This window comes from Petaurus breviceps, unplaced genomic scaffold (genome assembly GCF_028583685.1).
Source record: "Petaurus breviceps papuanus isolate PSGF00001 unplaced genomic scaffold, PetGlider_PUasm1.0 173, whole genome shotgun sequence".
Lineage (NCBI taxonomy): Eukaryota > Metazoa > Chordata > Mammalia > Diprotodontia > Petauridae > Petaurus > Petaurus breviceps.
This window is the reverse complement of record NW_027185759.1, coordinates 20,175,889-20,197,999: the sequence shown is the minus strand read 5'-3', so window position 1 is coordinate 20,197,999 and position 22,111 is coordinate 20,175,889. Positions and strand designations below refer to the sequence as shown.

At 43.0% G+C, this 22,111-nt stretch overlaps 1 protein-coding gene across 1 annotated transcript; it reads right to left on the bottom strand.

Moving 5' to 3' along the window:
* Positions 1-18,785: 18,785 nt before the first annotated feature.
* CUNH3orf80 (chromosome unknown C3orf80 homolog) lies at positions 18,786-22,028 on the bottom strand. Its single transcript, XM_069083487.1, has one exon. The coding sequence runs from the start codon at positions 22,026-22,028 to the stop codon at positions 21,333-21,335; it is 696 nt and encodes a 231-aa protein (XP_068939588.1). The 3' UTR covers positions 18,786-21,332.
* Positions 22,029-22,111: the final 83 nt, after the last annotated feature.

Below are 22,111 nucleotides of genomic sequence, written 5' to 3'. Positions count from 1 at the left end.
CTTCCTTCCTTCCTTCCTTCCTTCCTTCCTTCCTTCCTTCCTTCCTTTTCTTCCTCCTCTTCTTCCAACCTTTTGTGATGACATTCTACCAGTCAAAGCAGTATCCACTGTTGATGCTACATGGAAATCTGGTAATTTTCCACTTTCTGAAAATTATGAAGAACTGTATGCTGGAAAATTCACCAAATGTGTATTTTTTTTTTAGAAGAGAGACTCAAATTCAGTCTAACCAGGTTAGATGGGTAGAGCCTTTTTTTTTTCAGATTATAAGAGAAAAGGGCTGAAAGTAATTGCAATGCAATCCAAAAATATAATTCCTCTCAGGGAGACATCTTTTCAAAATGTTTTGGGTTATTTTTATTGACGTCTTCTTTTTAGCAGCACATTCATTTCCGCACTTTTCTGTCTACCAGTGAGCCTTCCCCTGTAACAAAGATACTTGCCCATTCATCCACCATGTTTTCTAGCATAAGTGAGACTCCATTTCGATTCCCCCTCATCTCTGCAGTAAAAGGATCAAGGTACATTATCTTCTCTCTTCTCCAGGGCCAAGCTTGATTGTTACAATTGCCCAGCATTTAATTTTGCTTTTATTCCTTTCCTCCAGTCAACATCCCTTCGAAGAAGGGGAGAAGAAAAGCATCCCAGGCTTCTTCACATCTTTGCCTCCATCCTTTCCGAGGGCACAGAAATATTCCATTGCAGTCATGTGCCATAACATGTTTAGCCAGTCCCCAGCCAGGAACCTGGACTTTGTTTTCAGCTGTTTGCTGCCACAGAAAGTGTTGCCATAAATATTTAGTTCTCTATGGAGACTTATACAGCCTTTGAACTCTTTGGCCAGTCAGTCGGTCAGTCAGTCAGTCAGAGCGGTTATGATATGCCAAAGCATTGTGGTAAGTGCTGAGGAAACAAAAGCAAAAATAAAGGAAGGGAAAATAGTCCTTGCCTTCATGAAGTGTACACTTTATTTAATAGGGGTTGCAACATGTAAATGATTGGATATATCCAGAAGGGATGGAAGGGGAATGTGAGAGGGGAAGGCACTTGAAGCTAGGAGTTGGGGAGGGGACAGGTAGTGACCTTCTGCAGAAAAAGACTTGAGCTAAGTTCAAATTGTTACCCGACAGGGCTTCTGGAATAGGAACATTTTATCTACTTTAGCAGGGGTGGGAGTGGGGGGAGAGGATATAATTTCAAATTGTTATCCAGAATGGTTGTGCTAATTCAGTCTCCAGCAACAATATTTTAGTGTGCATATCTTTCCTCAGGCCTTCTAACGTTCACCACTTCTCTCTTTTTTTCTTTTCTGCAAGTTTGCCAGGTGCGAGGTAAAAATTGATTTGCATTCCTCTTATTAATGTTATCTAGAAGAATCTTTCATATGCTAGTTCATAGCTTACAGTTCTTCTACAGCAACAGATGAAAAAATGGGGCTGAATTATAGCTGGTGGCGAGCAGCACAAGACTCATTCCCACATTATCTGACTCCAGATCTGGAGCTTTCTGCTCGGTGATTTAGAATCCCTGCTTTCACTCGCTGAAGTCCAGCATGCCATGTGACAGCGTCTACCATGATTTCCCATTAGCAGAATAAGAATAGGGCAGTACTTGAAGCATTATTCAGTTGGCTTCCCCAGGAGGCTGTTGGTTCCCCTCACTGCAGGTCAAGGAAAGCTCAATATTGCTTGTTGAGATATTATACTAAGGATCTGTCGGGCATGGCTTGGACTGGATGGCGCCCCAAATCTTTCCCAACTCTGAGAATACTTAGAACTGTAAGGGGCCTTAGAGGTCATCTAGTCCAACCTAGAATTTAATCTAGCTCCTCTGATTTCGAGTCCAGTCTTCTTTCCACTGTGCTCTGCTGCCTTGTATTCTTGAACTCTGAATGGAAATTGGGAGCTCACCTATTTTCTTTTGCCAATAATATTTCTTTTGCTACTTTTGTTGTCTCAAATTGTGCCAAGGAAATATATCCAGCATTTTCAAATATTTTGATTCATTACAGGTCATGGCGGAAGTAAGTTAGACCACGAGCAGTCCCAGCAAGGAGCTAATAGTGACAGGTGGAAGCCGTGTGAGGCCATATTTTTATGCCTTTTCCTGGTAAGAAAGGAACTCCAAATGTTGATTACCAGGCAATCTGCTGTTTGTCTCTCCAGTGTCAGTGCAATGTTGAAAAAAAGAAATGCATGAGAGTTCCATGCCTCACTTTGACCAGGAATCCTAAAGCCCAACCTACTCATTTTAATCAAGTTGTGTGTATATACACACACATACACACACACACACACACACACACACACACACACACACACACACATATATATATATAATCCCCCATTCCACTCAACTCTGGAATTACACAAACTGCTGAGTTCATTTTGGAAAGTCTCCTTGGAAATAGTTGTAATCCCGTTGAGTAAAGGCACTACTGAACATCACCTAAACTCGGTATTCACCTCATCCTCATTCACATTCATCCAGAAAAGGAACGTGCATTTTAAAGGTAAAACCTTTCATCAGAAATAGGATAATTAGTAAAGAAATTGGAAAAGACTCTTAGAACATAAGCTAGGGATTAAGATTTCATTCCCAGGGACCTAGTATAGAAAATGCTGTCCTCCAGTATCGTGGCTCTCCCATGTAGAGAGGGCATGACAGATGCCTCTGATACCGTTGGAGCGAGGCTCACCAGCTTCACCCCCACGCCATCCAGACGCTCACTTGGATTGTCCCCCAGTCTTGCTGCCTCTCTACGGTTTGAATATTTTTTTTCCTTGTGGTGGAGCAATGACAAGACTGATTAAATATGAAAGACAAGTGAGTAGTACAGTAAAAGAAAAAAGACAAATATTCATTTATTAGGTGCCTACTATGTGCAAAGTACCAGTAAAAGCATTTATATCGTCCTTGAAAATGTCCAGAGTTTTATGTATGTTATCTCATTGGATCCTCACAGCAGTCCCATAAACTTCCCATTTTACAAATGAGGAAACTGAGAGATTAAGGGATTTGCTTAAGGTCACACAGCTGGTAAATGCCTGAGGCAGGATCTGAACTCAGATCTTCCTGAGTCCAAGTTCCTCACTCTATCTTCTAGGGATGTCAGACTTAGCAGCTTGCATCTGATGTTAAATTTAGAGGCCTGAACTACTCTCCCATACTTCCTGAACTAAATTAAAGTATATTTACCAAAATAAATAAAAATATGATAGAACATAGATAATATTAATATGTGGTTTTCTAAATCAAGACCCAGCCCGAAGGGATTTTTATATATGGTTTAGTGACTTCCATTTCTATTTGACACCAGTGTTCTATGTTCTTAATTATTTCCATTTGCATTTCAAAGGGAACCATGAGAAGGGGGTGTCCTGAAAATCTAGAAAGAAGAGAACTAAGGAGGAAAGACTGATTGATCAATAGTGTCAAAGATTGTAGAGAGATCAAGGAGAATAAGGATTGAGAAAAGTTCGTTGGATTTGGCAACTAAAAAATCATTAGTGACTCTGGAGAGAACAGTTTTGTTGGATTGATAAAATCAGAAGCCAGATTATAGCAGGTTAAGAAGAAAATGAGGGGCAGCTAGGTGGCGCAGTGAATAGATCACTGGCCCTGGAGTCAGGAGAACCTGGGTTCGGATCCAGTCTCAGACACTTAACACAAAAACTAGCCGTGTGGCCCTGGGCAAGTCACTTAATCCCAATTGCCCTCCAAAAAGCAAAAAAAAAAAAAAAAAAAAGAAGAAAATGAGAAGAAAGAAAGTAGAGGCACCTTTTCAAGAAGGTTAGTTACAATGAGCTGAAGAGACAGAAGATGCTGGTAGAGATGGAAGGATGAGACATGGGCATGTTTATTATTGTCGTTCCTCCTTTATTCTGGAAGATGACCAATGACGTCAGGAGAGTGGTGTCCTGACTTGGGAGTGAATCGGGTCTAAGTGAGGCAGAGGCATGTTGGTAGGCTGTAGGGAATGAGAGGGAGAAATATTGAAAATAAGTAAAAGAGTGGGGACGATAGAGGGGACTGTGTTGGAGGAAAAAGGACAGAATGGGATCCCTCGTGCAGGTAGAGGGTTAGCCATTGGTAAGGCATGTGAGACAGGTGAAGGAGGGGAGAGTGGCAGAAGGCATCTGAGTGATGGGAGATGAGGAAGAGGGGAAAAGGTGGAGCTCATGGCAAATGGCCTCAATATTTCTGTAAAATAGGAAGGAAAGTTCTCAGCTGAGAGAGTGGGGAGATGGGAAGCCATGGGAGATTTAAGGAGGGGTTTGGAGGGTTTGCTGTCGAGAGGACTAGGGAGTTGAGAAGGGATTGCCTGACAACAATAGGGGAGCTGTTGAGGTTGTGTAACGTAAATTTGTAGTGGATTCAGAACAGTTGCCTGATTTTCTCCAACTTCATTCAGCAGCACAAATTTAAGCATGAAGGTGACGCATGTTGGGGACGATCTGAGGCTGAGGCTTGTTGTAAGCACAAGCAAGGTGAGATTTTTGTTGTTTTTTTTCTTCTTCTTGGAGTTCAGTTTCCCAGACTGAGGCTTAATTGCAAACATCTGAAGGATTAATCTCCTTTTGAACCCTGATAGTTCACAGCTGTGTTGAGTCAAGTATGTTTCGTGCCTGCTGCCTCTGAGCCCATCAGGGGCCTAGTCTCAGTTATATATCCTGGGAAGTTGGCATTTTGATTTGGGAGTTTGCTCATGAGAAGGCTCTTTTGATTTCCTGGTCGAGATTCTGAGTAGCCCTATGTTCCTAGCCCCCTGACTGCTTTGATGGCTGTGTTCCCTTGATCCAATGAGATATGTAAAGTGTAGAGCAATATTGCTCTGTTCAGACAGTGGGAGCCCTGTCTCTTGAATCTCTGTTTGTATTTTCTCCATGTTCAGGGTACTGAGCTTTCCTCTGAACAGTGAATCTAATTAAAAGTAGGATTGTTAACCCCCTTTTGAACAGTCTTTCCTTTAAAAGCAGATCAAAGACCCTGCCCTAGCAGACCATCCTGTGTGGGCTAGGGTTCTTGCTGTTATGCTTGACTGGTGCTATGTTAAGGGGATTGGGGATTCAAGAGGAAGAGAGTATAGAGTTGAATTGGTTCGCCAAAGAGTCAAGATGGGGAGAAGAGGAGAGAGTGGTTAGTGCAGGGGAGGTGGCTGGCAGAGAATGGAGGCCTTAAGGGACTGGAGGTCATGACACAGATGAAGAGTGTGGAAAAGGAAGGCAGAGGGAGAGGCAAAAAGCCAACAGATTATGGTCAGATGAGCATATTTCTTAGAGCACAGCACATTTATGCACCACAAATTGTTTTATTCTCCAACTGATTAAAAATCCATCTTTCTGCTACTGATATTCTTCTATGACAATGTTATATGGTTGTGAGACTTGTGGGAAAAATAAAATTAAAGATAACCCAGGTAGCAATGGGATGATACATGGCAGGTGTAAGTAGGTAGCAGGAGGTCCCAAAGGTGACTTGCGAAGCTAGGAAGAACTGGAAAAGAAAAAGGGCCAATCATATAGCAAGAATGAGATACAATAGATAGATGACCTAAGTGGTACATTGGTACCCATAGGATGCTAAGAGAGCAAGGCCTTCATTACATTGGGAAGATCTTCTATGTAGGATTTATGGGGAAAACAGACAATCACATGTGGACCTGATCCAGCCATTCTGGAGAGCAATTTGGAACTATGCCCAAAGTGCTATAAAACTGCATACTTTTTGATCCAGCAATACCACTATGAGGTCTCTATCCTGAAGAGATAAAAGGAAAAGGACCAATATGTACAAACATATTTATAGCAGCTCTTTTTCTGGTGGTGAAGTATTGGAAATTGAGGGGAGGCTTGTCAATTGGAGAATGACTGAACGAGTTGTGATATATGATTGTGATGGAATGCTGTTGTACTTTAAGAAATGATGAGCAGGATGGTTTCGGAAAAACCTGGGAAGTCTTAGATGGACGATGCAGAATAAAGTAAGCAGAAGCAGAAGAGCGGTGTGCAGAGTAACAGCAATATTTTCCAATAACCAAGTGGGAATGACTTAGTATCCGGATCAATCCAGCGATCCAAGACAATTCCAAAGACTTGTGACAAAGAGTGTCATCCATCTCCAGAGACAGAACTGATGGAGTCTGAATGCAGATCAAAGTATACTTTTTTTTTAAATTTTATTTTTCTTGTGGGTTTTTTTAAATCTGCTTCTTTTTAACAACATGGCTAATATGGAAATGACTCCATGTGTATAATCTGTATCAAATTGCTTTCTTTGTCAAAAATAATGAGAAGGGGGGGCAGCCAGGTGGCTCAGTGAGTAAGAGCGCCAGCCCCAGAGTCGGGAGACCTGGGATCGGTTCCAGGCTCAGATACTTAACACCCACACAAAATAACTGTAACCTTGAGCAAGTTACTTAACCCCGATTGCTTTAAAAAAAAAAAAAAGGCAAGGGAGGGAAGGAGATAATTTGGAACTTAAAATTAAAAAAAAAAAGGTTAAAAATTTTTTTTTGCATGAAATTGAGAGATATTTAATAAAATACATTAAAAGATATTGGGGAGAAAAAAGAATCACATATGATTAGAAGGCATAGTGGGAATTCCCAAACCAATGGAATTACTTCATGATCAGTTAAGATTGTTCAAACATGAAGACAGGGAAAATCAACTATATTGTCACATGTCAATTAGCAGCCAAAGTAGTCATTATGGAAAAGCAATTATCAAAAAAAAATCATTAAAGAAATCTAATTTATACTTTGGTTATTAAGACTAATTTATAATTGAAGAAAAATTATCTTCCACAAATCCCTATGAGTATATAAAAATTATGTTTGAATTTCCACTGAAAATTTGAATTCCATCATGGGGTTCCAAAATTTTTAAGACCAGTGTATATTAAAAATTGATATTAAGGCATAAAATTATACTTAGTCTAAGATAATATTATTTTCCAAAATAGAAGTCTTAACAGAATCCTAATTCTTTAATTTGGTCATTTTTTTTCCTGTCTTATACTTGGGTCTTTTATGATCTTAAGGCCCTAGAATTAAGTCCAACCTCTCTCATTTTACAGATGAAGAAACAGCTTCAGAGAAGGAAAGTGACTTATTCAAGGTCACAAAAGGAATAAATACCATTGACAACCACAAATTCAATAAGTTGGAAAATTCATTTTTATTCTTAAAATAAAAGATTTTGGGGGCTTTTTCTTCTAAAACTGGATCATAGTACAGCCTGCCTTCTGAGCTCATTTTCCCAACTTACACTAGCAGACTTGGTTACCAGTGGACAATGACCACCTCTTCTTCTATCAGAGTTCCATGGGTCACCCTGAGAGGTTGGTGTTTCTAGGACTTTTGCTCTTGGGCCCTCATCTGGTGTGCCTTTATTGATTATCAGCCAGACTTGAAGTGACTAAGGACACACAGGTAGAAAATGTCAGAGGGCACTTGAACCCGGGTCCTTCCATTGCAGAGTCCATGTTCTTTGTCTACTTGTTGGAGTAGAAAAGATGGCCAGCATTTCATTTTTTTAATGTTTAAAATTTTTATTTTCAGTTATAAATTCTATCCCTCATTGCACCCCCTTCCCCACCCACTGAGAAGGCAAGAAATAGAAACACCTATAATACACATGAAGTCCTAGCATTTCTTTAAAAAAAAAAGTTTCTGTTCTTTAAAAGCAATGAAATTAAATCAGGAAAGAAGTATTTCTGATGAGGCTGATCATGGCATAAAACTACTTTTTGAGACACAAATGAGGGACATTTTATCTGAAGAGTTTCCACACAGAAAGACTTTTTTTTTTAAAGTGATGTAGATCTCCAACTAAGGTGCCTGTTGTATTATTGATAGTGGTTCCTTTAAAAAGCAACTGATCATGACTAATAGCTCCCTCATTTAGCACATGAAAAACAAGAATTGATGCTGAAGCTTGTAGAACACACATAACTCTTAGGCACAAATGGGAAGCAATTAGGTCTTCATTCCAAAGGGTTGAGTAGTCTGTGACAGTAAGTGAAAATGACACTAGGAGGTATTTGAGAAGCCTACAACATTTAGAGTTGTCACATCAAGGGAACATTCCCTTCTCTGAAAAGGAGAGTCTGAAATAAAAACTGCATCCCTTGAAACAGGGAGCCTCAGCCAGAGGAGCCTGGTTTGAATAATAGCTCTGTTCCTTCTGGCAGCAGAGTACAAAGTAAAGGGTGCTGGTCTCTGGATTGGAGAGTGAAGGCTCAAGCCTGGACTAGGCTACTTTACACCTATTTGATCTCAGAGCAAGTCTTTCTCACTCTAAATCTATGATTCTCTCTGAGTAACCTTGGGCAAGCCATTTCACTCCCTGGGCCTCAGTTTCCCTATCTGTAAAATGAGTAGGTCAAGCTAGATGGTTTCTAAGGACCTTTTCAGATCCCAAATCCTGTGACTGAGGAAATAAAGTACCAGGATTTACAAAACATGTGAACAGCACAGAGGACATATGGGTGAGTAAGGAGCATGCTACCTGAGCCTGGAGCCTGGTTTCTGCTCTGGGTCAGCAGTAGTGGGTGGTAGGGAAAACAGAAGAGGGCATTGGAAGTCCTCAACTCTAATCCTCACCTCTGGTGCTTACGAACTATATGACCTTGGGGTAGTCACTAAACCTCCAGGGACCTCAGCTTCCTCATCTGCAAAAAGAAAGGGTGAGCCTTGGAGTTCCACTTCTATGGCTATGATTCAATGGGCCCAATATGTAATCCAGACCCTTCTCCACCTCTTACATTCAGAAACGTTGCCAAGTCTGAGAAGTTTTGCTTCTCCAAGAAGTCCTGTATGCAGCCCCTCCTCCCTGGTTTAGATTGTAAGCGCCTTAAGGACAGGCACTGTCTTTGTCTTATTTGTATCTCCAGTGCTTATCATAGTGCCTGGTACATAGTAGGTGCTTAATAAATGTTTATTGGATTGAATTAATACAGGGCTCATGCACCTATGTAATTCTAACCAATTGGTCTAACCCCAGTCTTCTTCTGGTCCAGTCCATTCCTCACTTAGCAGCCACACTTGTCTTTTCTATTGATGGTTTCCGGACAGTCACTCTCCAGCTCACATCCTTTAAAAGGCTTCGCCTTGTCAATCAAATAAAGTTCTAATCCCAGTGCCCCTCCACCAGTCTCTTACACCAACTCCTTCCATGCATGCTATACCCCAGGCAAACTGGCTAATTTGCCTTGTTTTACACGGCGTCTTTGCTTTTCTACTCTCATGCCTTTGCTCATACTGTATCCCAGAGCTGCAACCAAGGTAGGGCAGCTGGGGCTGTGTCCCAGATTGCTAACTTCTGTTGGGTAAGTGCTTTTCCTACCTTTGACAGTCTTCCAGCTGTCCCTCCTTGTACCTCATAGCTTCATACCAGCACCACACCATGTAGTATCCGACTGCTCTAGCCGAACCTGCCTTTCTCCTTTGCCCACTTCATTTCCTGCTTTGGGGTTGGGAATTGGGCTCTGGAAAGGACAAGCCACTCCTCCTCCCAATGTTACAGCATCTCACTGGGGTAGATTTTCTTCTCCAGGGTCCCATTGTCTTCCAATGGATTTGCTTATAGTTATGTGGATAATGTAGCTGTTCTTCTGAGCCTATGCCTAGAATACCCTCCATGTGTCTCACTACCCACTGAATGCCTGTTCAGTCTTTTACGTACAAGTAACATTGCAACCTTCTTTAGTAAGTTTTCCCTAACCCTCCAGCTGCTGAAGACCTTTCTCTTCTCCATCCTTGAACCGCACAAACTTTTTATTTAAACCTCTGGGGTATCCATATTAGTTATTTGTGTATTGCCCAATTGACCAGAAGCACCATTACTCAGGGTGACATCTTATATAGACATTGTACAAACACTCCACCTTCACCCTCACATCTACTGCAGCTGTCTGAAGCTTAATAAATGCTGAATTCAGTTGAATTGTATGAAACTTCTAAATAGATTATGGCAATGTGAGATTAAATTGTGTAATAAATATATTGATTTATGATCATTGTACTGGCCTCATTTCAGTTTTATTATATAAGCAAGATCGTAAAAGGAAATTTCTTCTTACCTTTTCTTTTAACTAAACTATTGTTATCTCTTTCCTGTCATTAAACACATGAAATAAAAGTCAGTTGGTTCTTTATGGTTCAGATGCAGACTGTATGGCCTTTGCTTCACTTCTTTTTCTTCTTCATTTTTAAAAATCTCTTATGCCTCAGACCTATGAGAACTAAGGTAAAATTCAAAAGCAGTGAAGTTTCTGAGGTGGACTTGCCAAATGCTTTGGAACTGAATACTTGAAAACTTTTCCCTTGATGCTTTAGTGACTAAGATTGGAGGACACTGTGGGCTGGAAGAAGGGAGCAAACTTTGCAGATCCCTCGATCCACCAATGCTCTCTAAATGGATGATTTTGTGGACAGCCTGTGACCCCACGAGACAACCTGTGCACATAACTTAGGCGTCCTAGAGAAAGTCAGCCAGGGGTCTGTCTTAGCTGGCTGGGGACTACAATAGGGATCAAAGGCCAAAGACACAGGGGCTCTGGGTTTTCTCTGAGAAACGTGAATGTGTTTTGCTTTGGATCTGTAGGGTTAGTCTCATACTAACCGTCTGTGCTACATGTTTTAGCATCCTCAGATCACACACACATGTGTATACACACATATATACAATACATGTATGCACATACCTGTAGTTGGCTTGGTTGGAGTCTATAAAACATTCTTATCTAGATTTTCCCAGAGCTAAGGAGTAAGGCAACAACAATAATGAAGCTGCCATTAATGGTAGCTATTGGTAGCATAACAGTAGCAATTAATAGCTACTAAGTTTTCTATGATGTTACATTTTTACTTAATTTTCCAACTCTCCCAAGTTACTATATATATATTTACATACATACATACACATATACATTTATATTTATATATGTGTATATTATGTATTGGGACAGTTAGGTGGTTCAGTGGATGGAAAGGTGGATTTGGACTCATGAAGACTATTTTCCTGAGTTCAAAGTGGGCCTTAGAAATGTACCCGCTGTGTGACCTTGGGTAAGTCACTTAACCCTGTTTGCCTCAGTTCCTCATCTGTTAAATGACCTGGAGGAGGAGATGGCAAACCTCTTCGGTATCTTTGCCAAGAAAATCCCAAATGGGGTCATGGAGAGTCAGATGTAACTAAAAAGCAACCTAACAAAAAAACTGCCTGCATATATGTGTGTGTAGTACACACACACATGTAAGCACACCTATCCTCTCTCTCTCCTCTATCAGTCTAAAATCAGGGCCATCTCTGATACGCATTGATGACCGACCTTGTCTCCAGTTCTCTGACCACACAGAGATCCCAGGGCAATGATCAGTGAGGAAATGAAGCACTGTCTATTTCGTCTGCTCTCAGATTACTTTTAGGGTTTCAGTTTTGGTTTTTAGCATTGCATTTCATTGAGAAGGTAAAGGAGGGGAGAGAAGAGTCTCGTTTGCTGCTAAGCTGATATTGAACTTTTATTCTTCACTGAAGAGAAACGGAGGCCTTTTGGGGGCTTGGCTGGTCTGTAAAACATTCTTCTCTGGGTCTTCCCAGAGCTGAGGAGTAAGGTGACAACAACAAGGAAGCTGCCATAAATGGTTGCTATTGGTGGCATAATAGCAGCAATTAATAGCTACTAAGGTTTTCGATTTTGTTAATTTTTGACTTAATTTTCTGAGTCTCCCAAGTTACTAAGAATAACTAGCATGTATGTAATACCTTAAGGTGCTGTTATTATATCTGTTTTATAGATGAAGAAATTGATGTTCAGAGAGTCACATTATTAAAGTCTGAGGGAGGACTTGAACTCAGATCTTCCAGACTTCAAGTCGATCTCAATACTCTAAGAAGTTATTTATCTTCATTAATTCTCTTAACCTGTTCATGTGTTTCATGGATTCCTTTGCCAGTTTGATGAAGCATATGGATCCCATCTAAGAGGAATGTTTTTCAATGCATAAAATAAATAAATTATAGAAAGGAAACCCATTATATTGGAAGAAAGTTTTTTTTTTTCCAATCAAGTTCTCAGACCCCCTGAAATCTATCCAGGAAATCTCTGCCTGAAGCATGCTATCGATTTAAGTATGACAAACAGATGAGCATTTACCCAGGGCTTTCCTTTAGGATTTCATACTTGCAGGGCGTCTTGTGTCAATGAGATCTCTCAGTGGGTAAGTACATGGGGCCACCAAAGGGCCCCAGCACATCAACAGAATGAAATTTGAAAACAAGAAAATGCAACTTTTATATCCTTGTTCCTTTTGATTGGAGAGCCAAACTGAACTTACTGGGATATTGTGGTATCTTTAAAAATTCATCAAAGAACATTGTGATAATCTGGAAAGAGTAGCGAGGTTAATAAAAGATCCTTTTTCAAATCAGTAAAGTTTTTTTCCCCCCGATTTCAAGTTTTCCTCTGCTTGAAAGAAGCTATATATCCTTAATCAGCAAATCAGCTTTATTAAGCAGCTGCCATATGTCAAACACTGTTAGGCAATGAGGGTTAAAAAAAATAACCCTGTCCTCAGGGAGGTTACATTCTATCAGGGGAAACAAATTACCCCTCTAAGTGCAGCAAATTTTGGACTTATTCTTAATTCACAGTTGTGAGTACTCACTGGTCAGGAAGGTCCCCAGAGCATGACATGATACATGTCCAACACAGGGTTCTAGAGGAACTCCTGAGGAGGTAGAATAATCGTTTTTGTTGTTGTTGGAGGGGAAGAGGAAGGGCAATTGGGGTTAAGCGACTTGTCCAAGATCACACAGTAAGTATCAGGTATCTAAGGCTGGATTTGAACTCAGGTCTCCCTGACTCCAGGATCGGTGCTCTATTCACCACACCACCTAGCTGCCCATAACTTTGTAATTCTATTAGTTTAAGGTCTTCTTCCAGGGTGTTTCATCCCAAATTCAATTTCCAGTCAAATTCATATTTCCTCAATATCTTTGGTGCCATTAATGCCCCACTATCAATTCAACCAGTTAACATTTATTAGGAAGCCCCACTTGAGTTAAGTCCAGAAGAAAGCTGGAGATAATAGGTGGAGGTGAGAAAAGTGTATTCTGAGCATGGGGGACCATCTGGGTAAAGGCACAAAAATGGGAGGTGAAACGTCATGGAGGAATCACACCAAAATGCAGGTTTGAGTACGTGAAGGGGAGAAATGGGTAATAACCCTGGTGGCGGGTCAGAGCCAGGCTGTGAAAGGTGATAAAAGCCAAACAGAGGAGACTGTATCGGATTTAGAGGCAAAAGGAAGCGACTGGACCGCAGTGAGCTGGCACTGCCATCGTAAGACCTTTGCTTTAGTCCTATCAATTTGGCCGTGGTATGGAAGATAGACTAGCAGGGATAGGGTTGAGGCAGGGAGGCCAGAATGAGGGCTACTGCAACAGAGGATGGAAAATGAGTGGAGTGCCCTGTAGGATGTAAAGTTAAGACCTTTCCTTCAGAGTCTACTCAGTGTTTGCAATGCAGTTTCTAATTCTGCAGAGCCTGGCTGGGGAGCTCCCTGCTAAGAAAACCTACAGTTGAGTGTAGACCCGAGCTGGACCCTGGCTCAAGCCATGGAGGCATATGGCCAGAGCGGACCGAGACCAGATGGTGTGGAGCTGGTCTGGGGAGTTTAGCTTATGGAAATCAGTGTGTCCAGGGGATGAAATGGACAGATGAATGAATGAATAACATTTATTCAGCAGTTACATTGTGTTCAGCTTTAGGGATCCAAATACAAAAGTGAGACAAGTCCTACTTACATTGTAGGGGTGCAGACAACAGATAAAGGTCATGAAGAACAAAAAGGGACACGAAGCTTGAATGTTAGCAAGCGTGCCCTGAGCGCCCGAGAAGTCTCCCTTTCCACTGTGGTGAAGGACTGAGGCTTGTGGCAGACTTATTGACAGCCTGGTTTTCCCATCCCTCTCAGAAGTGGCAAGAGTGGAAGCACATCCCTGAGGAGTTCTGAGAAGGCTAAGTGGCTCGCTTGGGTTACGGCTGCCAGAAATGCTTCCTGCTTGTGTCTTTCCATGACTGTACCAGATGTGCTGATCTACTTTCACTACTGTAAGCTGGGGAGTGGGGAACCTTCTTGCTCCTTGGGTGTGGTTTTTCGACTTAGTCCAAGTTTTACCGAACAAATCCTTTTATTAACAAATCCTTTACAAATGTGAAGTCTGGATTCAGTCAAAGAGCGGCACTTGAGGACCTAGAGGGTCACATGTGACCTCAAGGTCACAGATTCCCTATTCCTGGCTTAGGTGATTTGTGAGCTCCCGGTAAGATCTAAGAGGAAGTGTGACCTTAGGCAAGTCATTTCTCCCTGGGCCTCATTTTCTTCATCTGTAAAATAAGAGCATTGCACTAGCTAGCCTCTGCGGTTCCTTTCAGTTCCAGATCTGGAATTCTACAATTATTAAAGTAGAGAAGGAGTTGTAATGAGATGGGGGCACATGGACCAATGAAAGCAGAACCTTGGAGCAACAGGGTCTTGTCCCCTATAGCATGGGTGGGGGGTTCCCCTATTCAATTTGTGGAGGAATCCTGGTTCATTCTTTTGGCAGAAGGACCTCAATCCTACTCTGTCACTGAAGCTTCTTCTCTTTTGCAATATGGTGGTGATTCATAGGCCTTTTCACTGCTGCATTAGGGAGACATTTTCCTTGGGTTAATGAGACTTTACAAGAACAAGAAAAGATAAAGGCAAGTGATCATTTGTGGGGGGTAGTATATTTCTAAATATCAATAGCATTTTCTTTGTTTTCCATTGTGTCCTGCTCTTTGTGACCCCATTTGGAGTTTTCTTGGCAAAACACACTGGAATGCTTTTCCTCTTCCTTCTCCAGATCATTTTACCAATGGGGAAATAGAAGCAAACAGGGTGAAGTGACTTGCTCAGGGTCACACAGCTAGTAAGTGTCTGAGGCCAAATTTGAACTTGTGAAGATGAGCCTTCCTGACTCCAGGCCCAGCACTCTATGTCCACTGTGGCACCTAGCTGCCCAGCATTTTCTGAAGGGACCTAGATGGAGGTCTGGCAGAGCCAGGAACACTATTTACCCATTTGGAACTAATCTCTGAAAATATCCAGGACTTGAAGTGTTATTGGATCATAGGTTTAGAGCTGGAAAGGACTCTGGAGGTCATCTCCTTCAACCCCCTTATTGTACAGATGAGCACCCACTCTGTGCTGGGGATACAAGAAAAGGCCACAGACAGCTCTGCCCCGAAGGAGCTATCTATGTGTTTATTAAGCTTGCAAACCCTCCTCTTGCCCACTCTCATCCCTCCACCCACTGAGCCCCAAACCCAGCTCCCACGATGTCTGCCTGATGGTTATCCGCATCCTGGACAAGTGAACACTGGAATCTTCCAGCTGCACAGCAAGACAAGTAACACAGGGATACCCCTCCCAGTTTCCCAGAGCCTTGAGCTGATGCTGCTTTTACCAGCCTCTTCCTTTACCACCTGTTAGGAGGACAGTCACTCACAGTGCTACCCCTAGAACCCTGAAAGAAGTAATGATCGCTCATGCCACTGAGGGCTCTGCTTGGCAGTGCAAGTTGGTAGGGCAAACCCCACGAGGAGTGTTGCTCTAGAGAGGTTCATTCCTCCTGAAACAAAGCTGAAAACACTGCTTTATTTGGATTTAAACTTTTATCCACAGTACTTGCAATACTGTACTTGAATGAGTTACATTTCATCAGTAAAATTCAGGAAAAAATATCAAAATTGGAACCAAATAAAAACATTTTCATTAATCAGAGAACTCAGCAGAAGGTAGCCATCTGGAAAAACTAAACTCATCTTCTCAACAGGCAATAGAATGTTATGGCACATCCAGTTTCAAAGAATATCAATGACATTATGTGTGAGATAGGAGGAGGGGGAGAATAAGCACTTATTAACCACCTACTGTGTGCAGGCACTATACTAAGCACCTGACAGATATGATCGCCTTTGAGCATCACAACAATCCTGTGAGGAAGACGCTATTATTGTACCCAGTTTACAGTTGAGGAAACTGAGGCATTGCCCAGGATCACACTGCTGGTAAATATCTGCGGCTGGATTTGAACTCAGGTATTGCGGCTAGGGGGCACCACAGTGCACAGAACCCTGGACCTAGAGGCCCCAAGACTGAAGTTCAAATACAGCCTCAGACCGTTCTTGGAGGAAGGACCCAGGGCAAGCTGCTTAACCTCTATTTGCCTCAGTTTCTTCACCTGTAAAATAGAGATAGTAATGGCACCTCATCCCCAGAGTAGCTGTGAGGATAAAATGAGATGAGATTTGTAAAGTCTGTTGCAAAGTGCTATATAAATGTTGGGTGTTTGTTGTTTAATCTTTTCAGTTGTGTTCAACTCTTTGTGACCCCATTTGGGGTTTTCTTGGCAAAGATATTGGAACGATTTGCTCATTTTACAAATGAGGAACTGAGGCAAATAGGGTTAAGTGACTTGTCCACGGTCACACAGCTAGTAAGTGTCTGAGACCAGATTTGAACTCAGGAGAGGAGCCTTCCTTGCTCCATGTCTGGGGCTCTATTTACTGCACTACCTAGGTACTTGTTCTTATTATATATGAATCTCCTTTACAACATACCTCTTCTGATCCTCTAATTATTAGTACTCTCTTCCTTTAAAATTATAACATATTTCCTTATCTGTTCAACTGTAAAATCCTTTCCATAAAATCTAAATTACTGGAGGACAGAGACTGGTTTTGTTCCTTCTGTTTTCATCTCTATCCGAAGCACAGTGCTTTCACATGGTAGGTACCTAATAAATGAGCCCCTGAAAAGTAGTCAACCAATCTGTTTGAAGGCCTCTGGTGGGAGAAAACTCCCTACTCCCCAAGGCAGCTCATTATGCCTTTGGATAGGTCTAATCATTAGGAAAATTTTCCTTACATGACAGTCAACTTTGCCTCTCTGAGAATTCCCCTCAGTCTTCCCAGTAATGTCCTTTGGATCCAGGTAGAAAAATTGGAATCTTTCGTCCAAGTGACCAGCCCTCAAACAGCTGAAATATTTGATTCCAGTCATGTTCCACCCTGTGTCTTCTCTTCTCTAGGTTATGGATGCCCAGTTCCTTCAGTTGACATTCCTGCGGCGTGGCTCTATGGCCCTGAACCACCCTAGTCACTCTACCCTGGGTGCTCTCCGACTTACTAATGTCCTTTCTAAAAATTGGTGCCCAGATCTGAAAACAGTGCTGCATGTGTGGTCTGACCAGGGCCAAGTATAGTGGGATTAGTATTTTCCCAGTCCTGGATGTCATGCCAAGGTTTTCCTCAGGGTTTTACTCTAATTTGAATTATTCAATGACAATTTTTCAATTCTCTTCATACACACAGTATTTTATTATTATGGCTAAAATTTGGGGATGTCTCTAAAGCCGTGTCTATATTTGCCCCAAATATCACAGCAACTTGAAGAATATTGTAACTTGAAATTTTAAAAATGATCTGTTGTCTCCTTTCCTGGGTCGTTATTAATACCATGCCCTCTGACTGTAAGGATAGCCTGGGGTTCTATTCTGGGCTCTCTTCTTTCTCTCAGTCATCTCAGTTACTTTGGTGGGCTCACTTATTTACCTCTATTCAGATGACTTCCTTGTCTTATAGCCTGCCCTTGTATTTCTCCTGAGCTGTAGTTGTTAACTGCCTCCTGGGCATTTCAGACCAGATATCTCTAGACATCTTCCACTCAGCAAGTCCAAAACTGAACTCCTCTTCCTCACCCCACCCCAACCCTATTGTTCTTTCAGATTTTCCTATTTCTATTGGGGAATTCTTCCAGTCATCCCGCATATCCAGTCCAGTCCCAGATCTGAGACTTTCTACTTCCAGGACATTTCTTATGCTATTTCAAGCCCTCATTGCCACTCCCCTGGACTGGTGGAGCAGCCTTCTACTTGGCCTCCTTGTCTTAAGTCTGAACACACTCCAATGCATTCTCCATGTTTGACCATTTCACGCCCCAACCCAAACTCCAGTTGCTCCCTATGAACTATAGAATCCTCTGACATTTAAAGTCTTTCCCAACATGGTCGCAGCTTACCTTTCCTGCCTTATTACACCTCATTCTCCCGCACACTCGCTACAGTCAGACAAACTAGTCTTACTCACCCATCTTCTGCCCTATGTCTTAGTGCTGGCTGTGCCTCATGCTTGAAAGAGAGTCCCTCTGAACCTCTGGATCTTAGCATCCTTAAGTGCCACCTTCTCCATGAAGCCTTTCTTGATAGCCCAAGAAGCCTGTAGCTTTCTGATCAAATGACCCTTGTATTTATTTACTTGTTTAGTTTTGCACACACTTTAATATGTGCCTGTTGTCTCCCTGGCAAAACTGTAAGCTTCCTGGGGGCAAGGATTGTTTGATTTTTTTTGTTTGTTTTTATCTACAGTGTCCAGCACATACTTGTCACCTGGTAGCCTGCTTTTAAATGATTATTCACTGATAGATTCATTCTTGGTAGTAGAGGGAGAGGTGGAAACAAGTATTGATGGAAGAATATTGTTGAAATCACAAACCTCGAGCCAACTGTAACAAGCAACATTAATGCTCATGTGATTTTCTTACGTTCTGCATTATTTTGTCCAGCATAAACACAACTGTCAACAAATTTAGACAGTTTACTGTTTAAAACTGCTTTTAAACTGCAAAGCTGTTTTCAGATGTTAGTATTCAGTTATATAATAGATTCACACTTATAAGAAATATGTGTAGAGAGAGACTTTAATGCTTTACTATATTTAGCACACTTCCAATATTTTTCAAAGGATGACAAATGCACAAACATGTATGAGTCTCAAAGTAATCAGACCATTCTTTGCAAATACATTTGTGACATTTTACAAATTCCTCTAACAGAATTTTTAAATACAAAGAGCAACATTTCTAGATATACATATTAGACTTGATAATTACTCTTTCTTGGGATAGTGTTCCCATCCCCCCCCCCAAAGCAGAGGGACTCTTTGTCCATTCATCAGGCTCAATATCATAATTTGAACATACAGGCATACATTATTCAGAGTGTATACTGTACATAGACATATGTGTATATACAGCATACGGAGTGCATCCAGCCTATAGTGGCATTTCTTATTACTATTTATTTGTAAGACATTCCACGGAATGAAAGGTGATGCAATGTTGCAAATTTTATGCTTATAGGATTGTTTATTTTGTTATTCACAAATGTTACACCACAAAGCAATTAGTGTGTGTGTGTGTTTTAAGAGATCCTGTGTCACAGCAGAGGTGTGAGGATGGATGGACTTTGTGGAATGTTTTCCAAATGAGAAATGATAGAAGGATGCTCCATGTCAGGGCATAAATACAGCTATTATCGTTGTGATTGCTAACATATGGGATGATGGGTGCAGTGGAAGCCTAGTGGAGGCTAACAGTAGACTACATAGTATGTACAGTTGCTATAAAAGTTATATCTTATACCACAGTACTAAAAATAAAATATATTCCTCTCAAATAGTGAAAATAAGGTTATTGTCTTCAACATCTATGTCACATGCTTATCTCTTGTTGATTTTTTTGTCTTAAAGTTTTCTTTTTCTTAATGAGCCAACACCTGATGTATTCCTGAAATCATCATGACAGCCTGGGAAGGCAAGTTCCTGGCTGTCAGTGGCTTGAGGGAGGAGATAAGCATTAGCTAATTATTTAAGTAGCAGAAAAACCTTCTTCTTGCATTAAATAAATTATAAAAATATAAATAATAAAGAGCAAATGAAGGTAATTTGCTTTTTCAGATATTGAAAAATGAAAAGGCCAACTCTATCTTATTTTCAATACAATCTTGGAAGTATACAGTAACTGGTCTTCCTCTGGATTGGTGAAACAAATTACAAAAAATTATATGGACTTCAATGCATAAACAGTAACAATCTGCCATATTTTACTTAGCCAACATTCCATGCCACTCTTAAAGATGACTTTTGTGTTTCAATTGTGAGAGGTATCTTATTATCCCAAACTTGGCATTTGTTCATAACAAACCCCTTTCTCCATCTCTTCTTTCCCCCCCCCATCTCTTTCTTTCTTCTCCTGCCCTTTCTCTTCCCTGTCTCCACTTTCTCCCCTTTATCATCCTCATCTCTCTTTTCTTTCTTCTCTTTCTCTCCTCTTTCCCTCCTCTCCCTCCACCTTTCTTTCTCTCTGTCTCCTTAGGCTTCTTCCCCCCACCCCCTCCACACCTCCCTCTCCTGGCTAGCAACATCAGCTAATTTGACATGATTTACTAAAGACACCATTTTTAGAAAAACTCACATCCTGGCAGAGAAGTATTCACTCACTGAGAAGACTAGTCACTCATCACCCTGCAATCCTAAACCCAGATTTAAACCTTGGGGGTGGGGGATTGGGGAAGGAGGTGGGGAGACAGACATATTCATTCCATCCCTTTCTTCTTCGTCCCTGTAGAAAAGGCTGTGAGAAGATGCAGGTCTTTTAAACTGACACTGTGATGCTCCAGTAACCAGGCACTTACGATAAATACAATTAATAGTAAAGGCTTAAGGGAAGTGGGTCATTCTCAGAGCTGCTCTCCGAGGTCCTGGGCCACACCGATGGCGTTAAAGAGCTATCCACTGGACAGAATGAAGTCCGGGGGAACTTCAGGTCCCAGGGAAGGGGTAAAGGGGTGCTCCCCCTTCGCCAATCGTGGCTCCCCCTTCGTCAATCCTTTCACGTCACTCGTGTCTCTGTAAGGTGGAGCAGGAGAACTAAAGTGTAAAGCTGGGGCTGGTAAAGAAAGCAGAGGCGGCGGGAATTTTTGATAACCCCGCAGTCACATTGCTCCGGGGAGCAGAGCCCCAGCGGGGTTGTGGGGCGGAGGAGGTTCCCAGGTCTCTGGCCGCCCCTCTCCCGGGCATCATGCATCCCCACCCCAGTAGTAGTCACTGTGTGTGTGTGTGTGGGGGGGCAACTCCTAGGTCTCTGGGTTTCCCCCGCCCTGTTACCTTGCCCCTCCAAGATCCGATGCCTTTGTGGTGGTGGTGAGGGAGCGCTTAGGTCTCTGAACTCCCCTCGCCCTGGTACCTTGCCCCTCCTACAGCCGCAGCCATTGTTGGGTGGGGGCAGTTCCTAGGTCTCTGGACGCCCCCTGTCCCGGTATCTTACTTTCCAGAGGCCCAGCCGAAGGAGTGGGTCTCTGGCCTTTACCGTCTCAGTCAAAGCAAGGGACGTCTGGACGGGCAAGGCTTGACCCGGAGCGTGGGATAGACGGTTCGAAGGTCCAGAATCCGGGCGCTCAAATGAGCGGGTGTCTTCCCTGGGTGCGGCCCGGGTCTTCCCCTCGGGGCTGGTCAAGCACTGCCACCGGCAGGACGAAGTCCTTGGGGCTGCGCGGCGGCTGCTCCTGCAGCAGAATGGACTCCTCGTACGTGGGCAGGTATTTGACCTCCTCGTAGCTGGGCAGCTGCAGGAAGAGGGGCGAGGACACGGCGTGCAGCTCGTGCTCTGACGAGGCGCCCCAGCGGCCGCTGCTGCTGCTGCTGTCCAGCAGCGAGTCCTGGGACGTGGCGGCCGTCTCGTGGAGCAGCGCCGGGGCGTCGTCCGGCTGCGGCCGCCCGGCTGCCAGCTGCTGGGGGGGCTGCTGTTGCTGCTGTGGCTGGGCCGGCTGGCGCCGGTTGTACCTGCGGGGGCTCGGGCAGATGATCCTCTGCAGGAAGTAGCCGATGGCGAAAAGCACCAGCAGGATGAGGAGCCCGGAGAGCTTCCTCACGAACCAGCCCACGTTGTCCAGGAACGTGTGAAAGGGCAGCTTGCAGCACTTGACCTCCGTGTACGTGACATTGCCAAAGTCGCAGCAACGCTCCTTGTCCCCGCAGGTCAGCCCCCCGCAACTCCAGCCCTGCGAGGGTGGCAGCAGCAGCGGCAGCAGCAGTGGCAGCAACGAGGAGGCGCCGGGCCCCCTGAATCCTGCCGCTGCCCAGGGCGGCCACATCGCCCGCCAGCCCCCCCACCCCCACCCCGCTCCCGCCCCCTGCCCCACCCCACCCCTTCCGCCGTCTCCCGCCCCCACCCGCC

Bases quoted from the DNA above. Each gene is read 5' to 3' on its own strand.
- CUNH3orf80 (XM_069083487.1), bottom strand. From the start codon at position 22,028: ATGTGGCCGCCCTGGGCAGCGGCAGGATTCAGGGGGCCCGGCGCCTCC.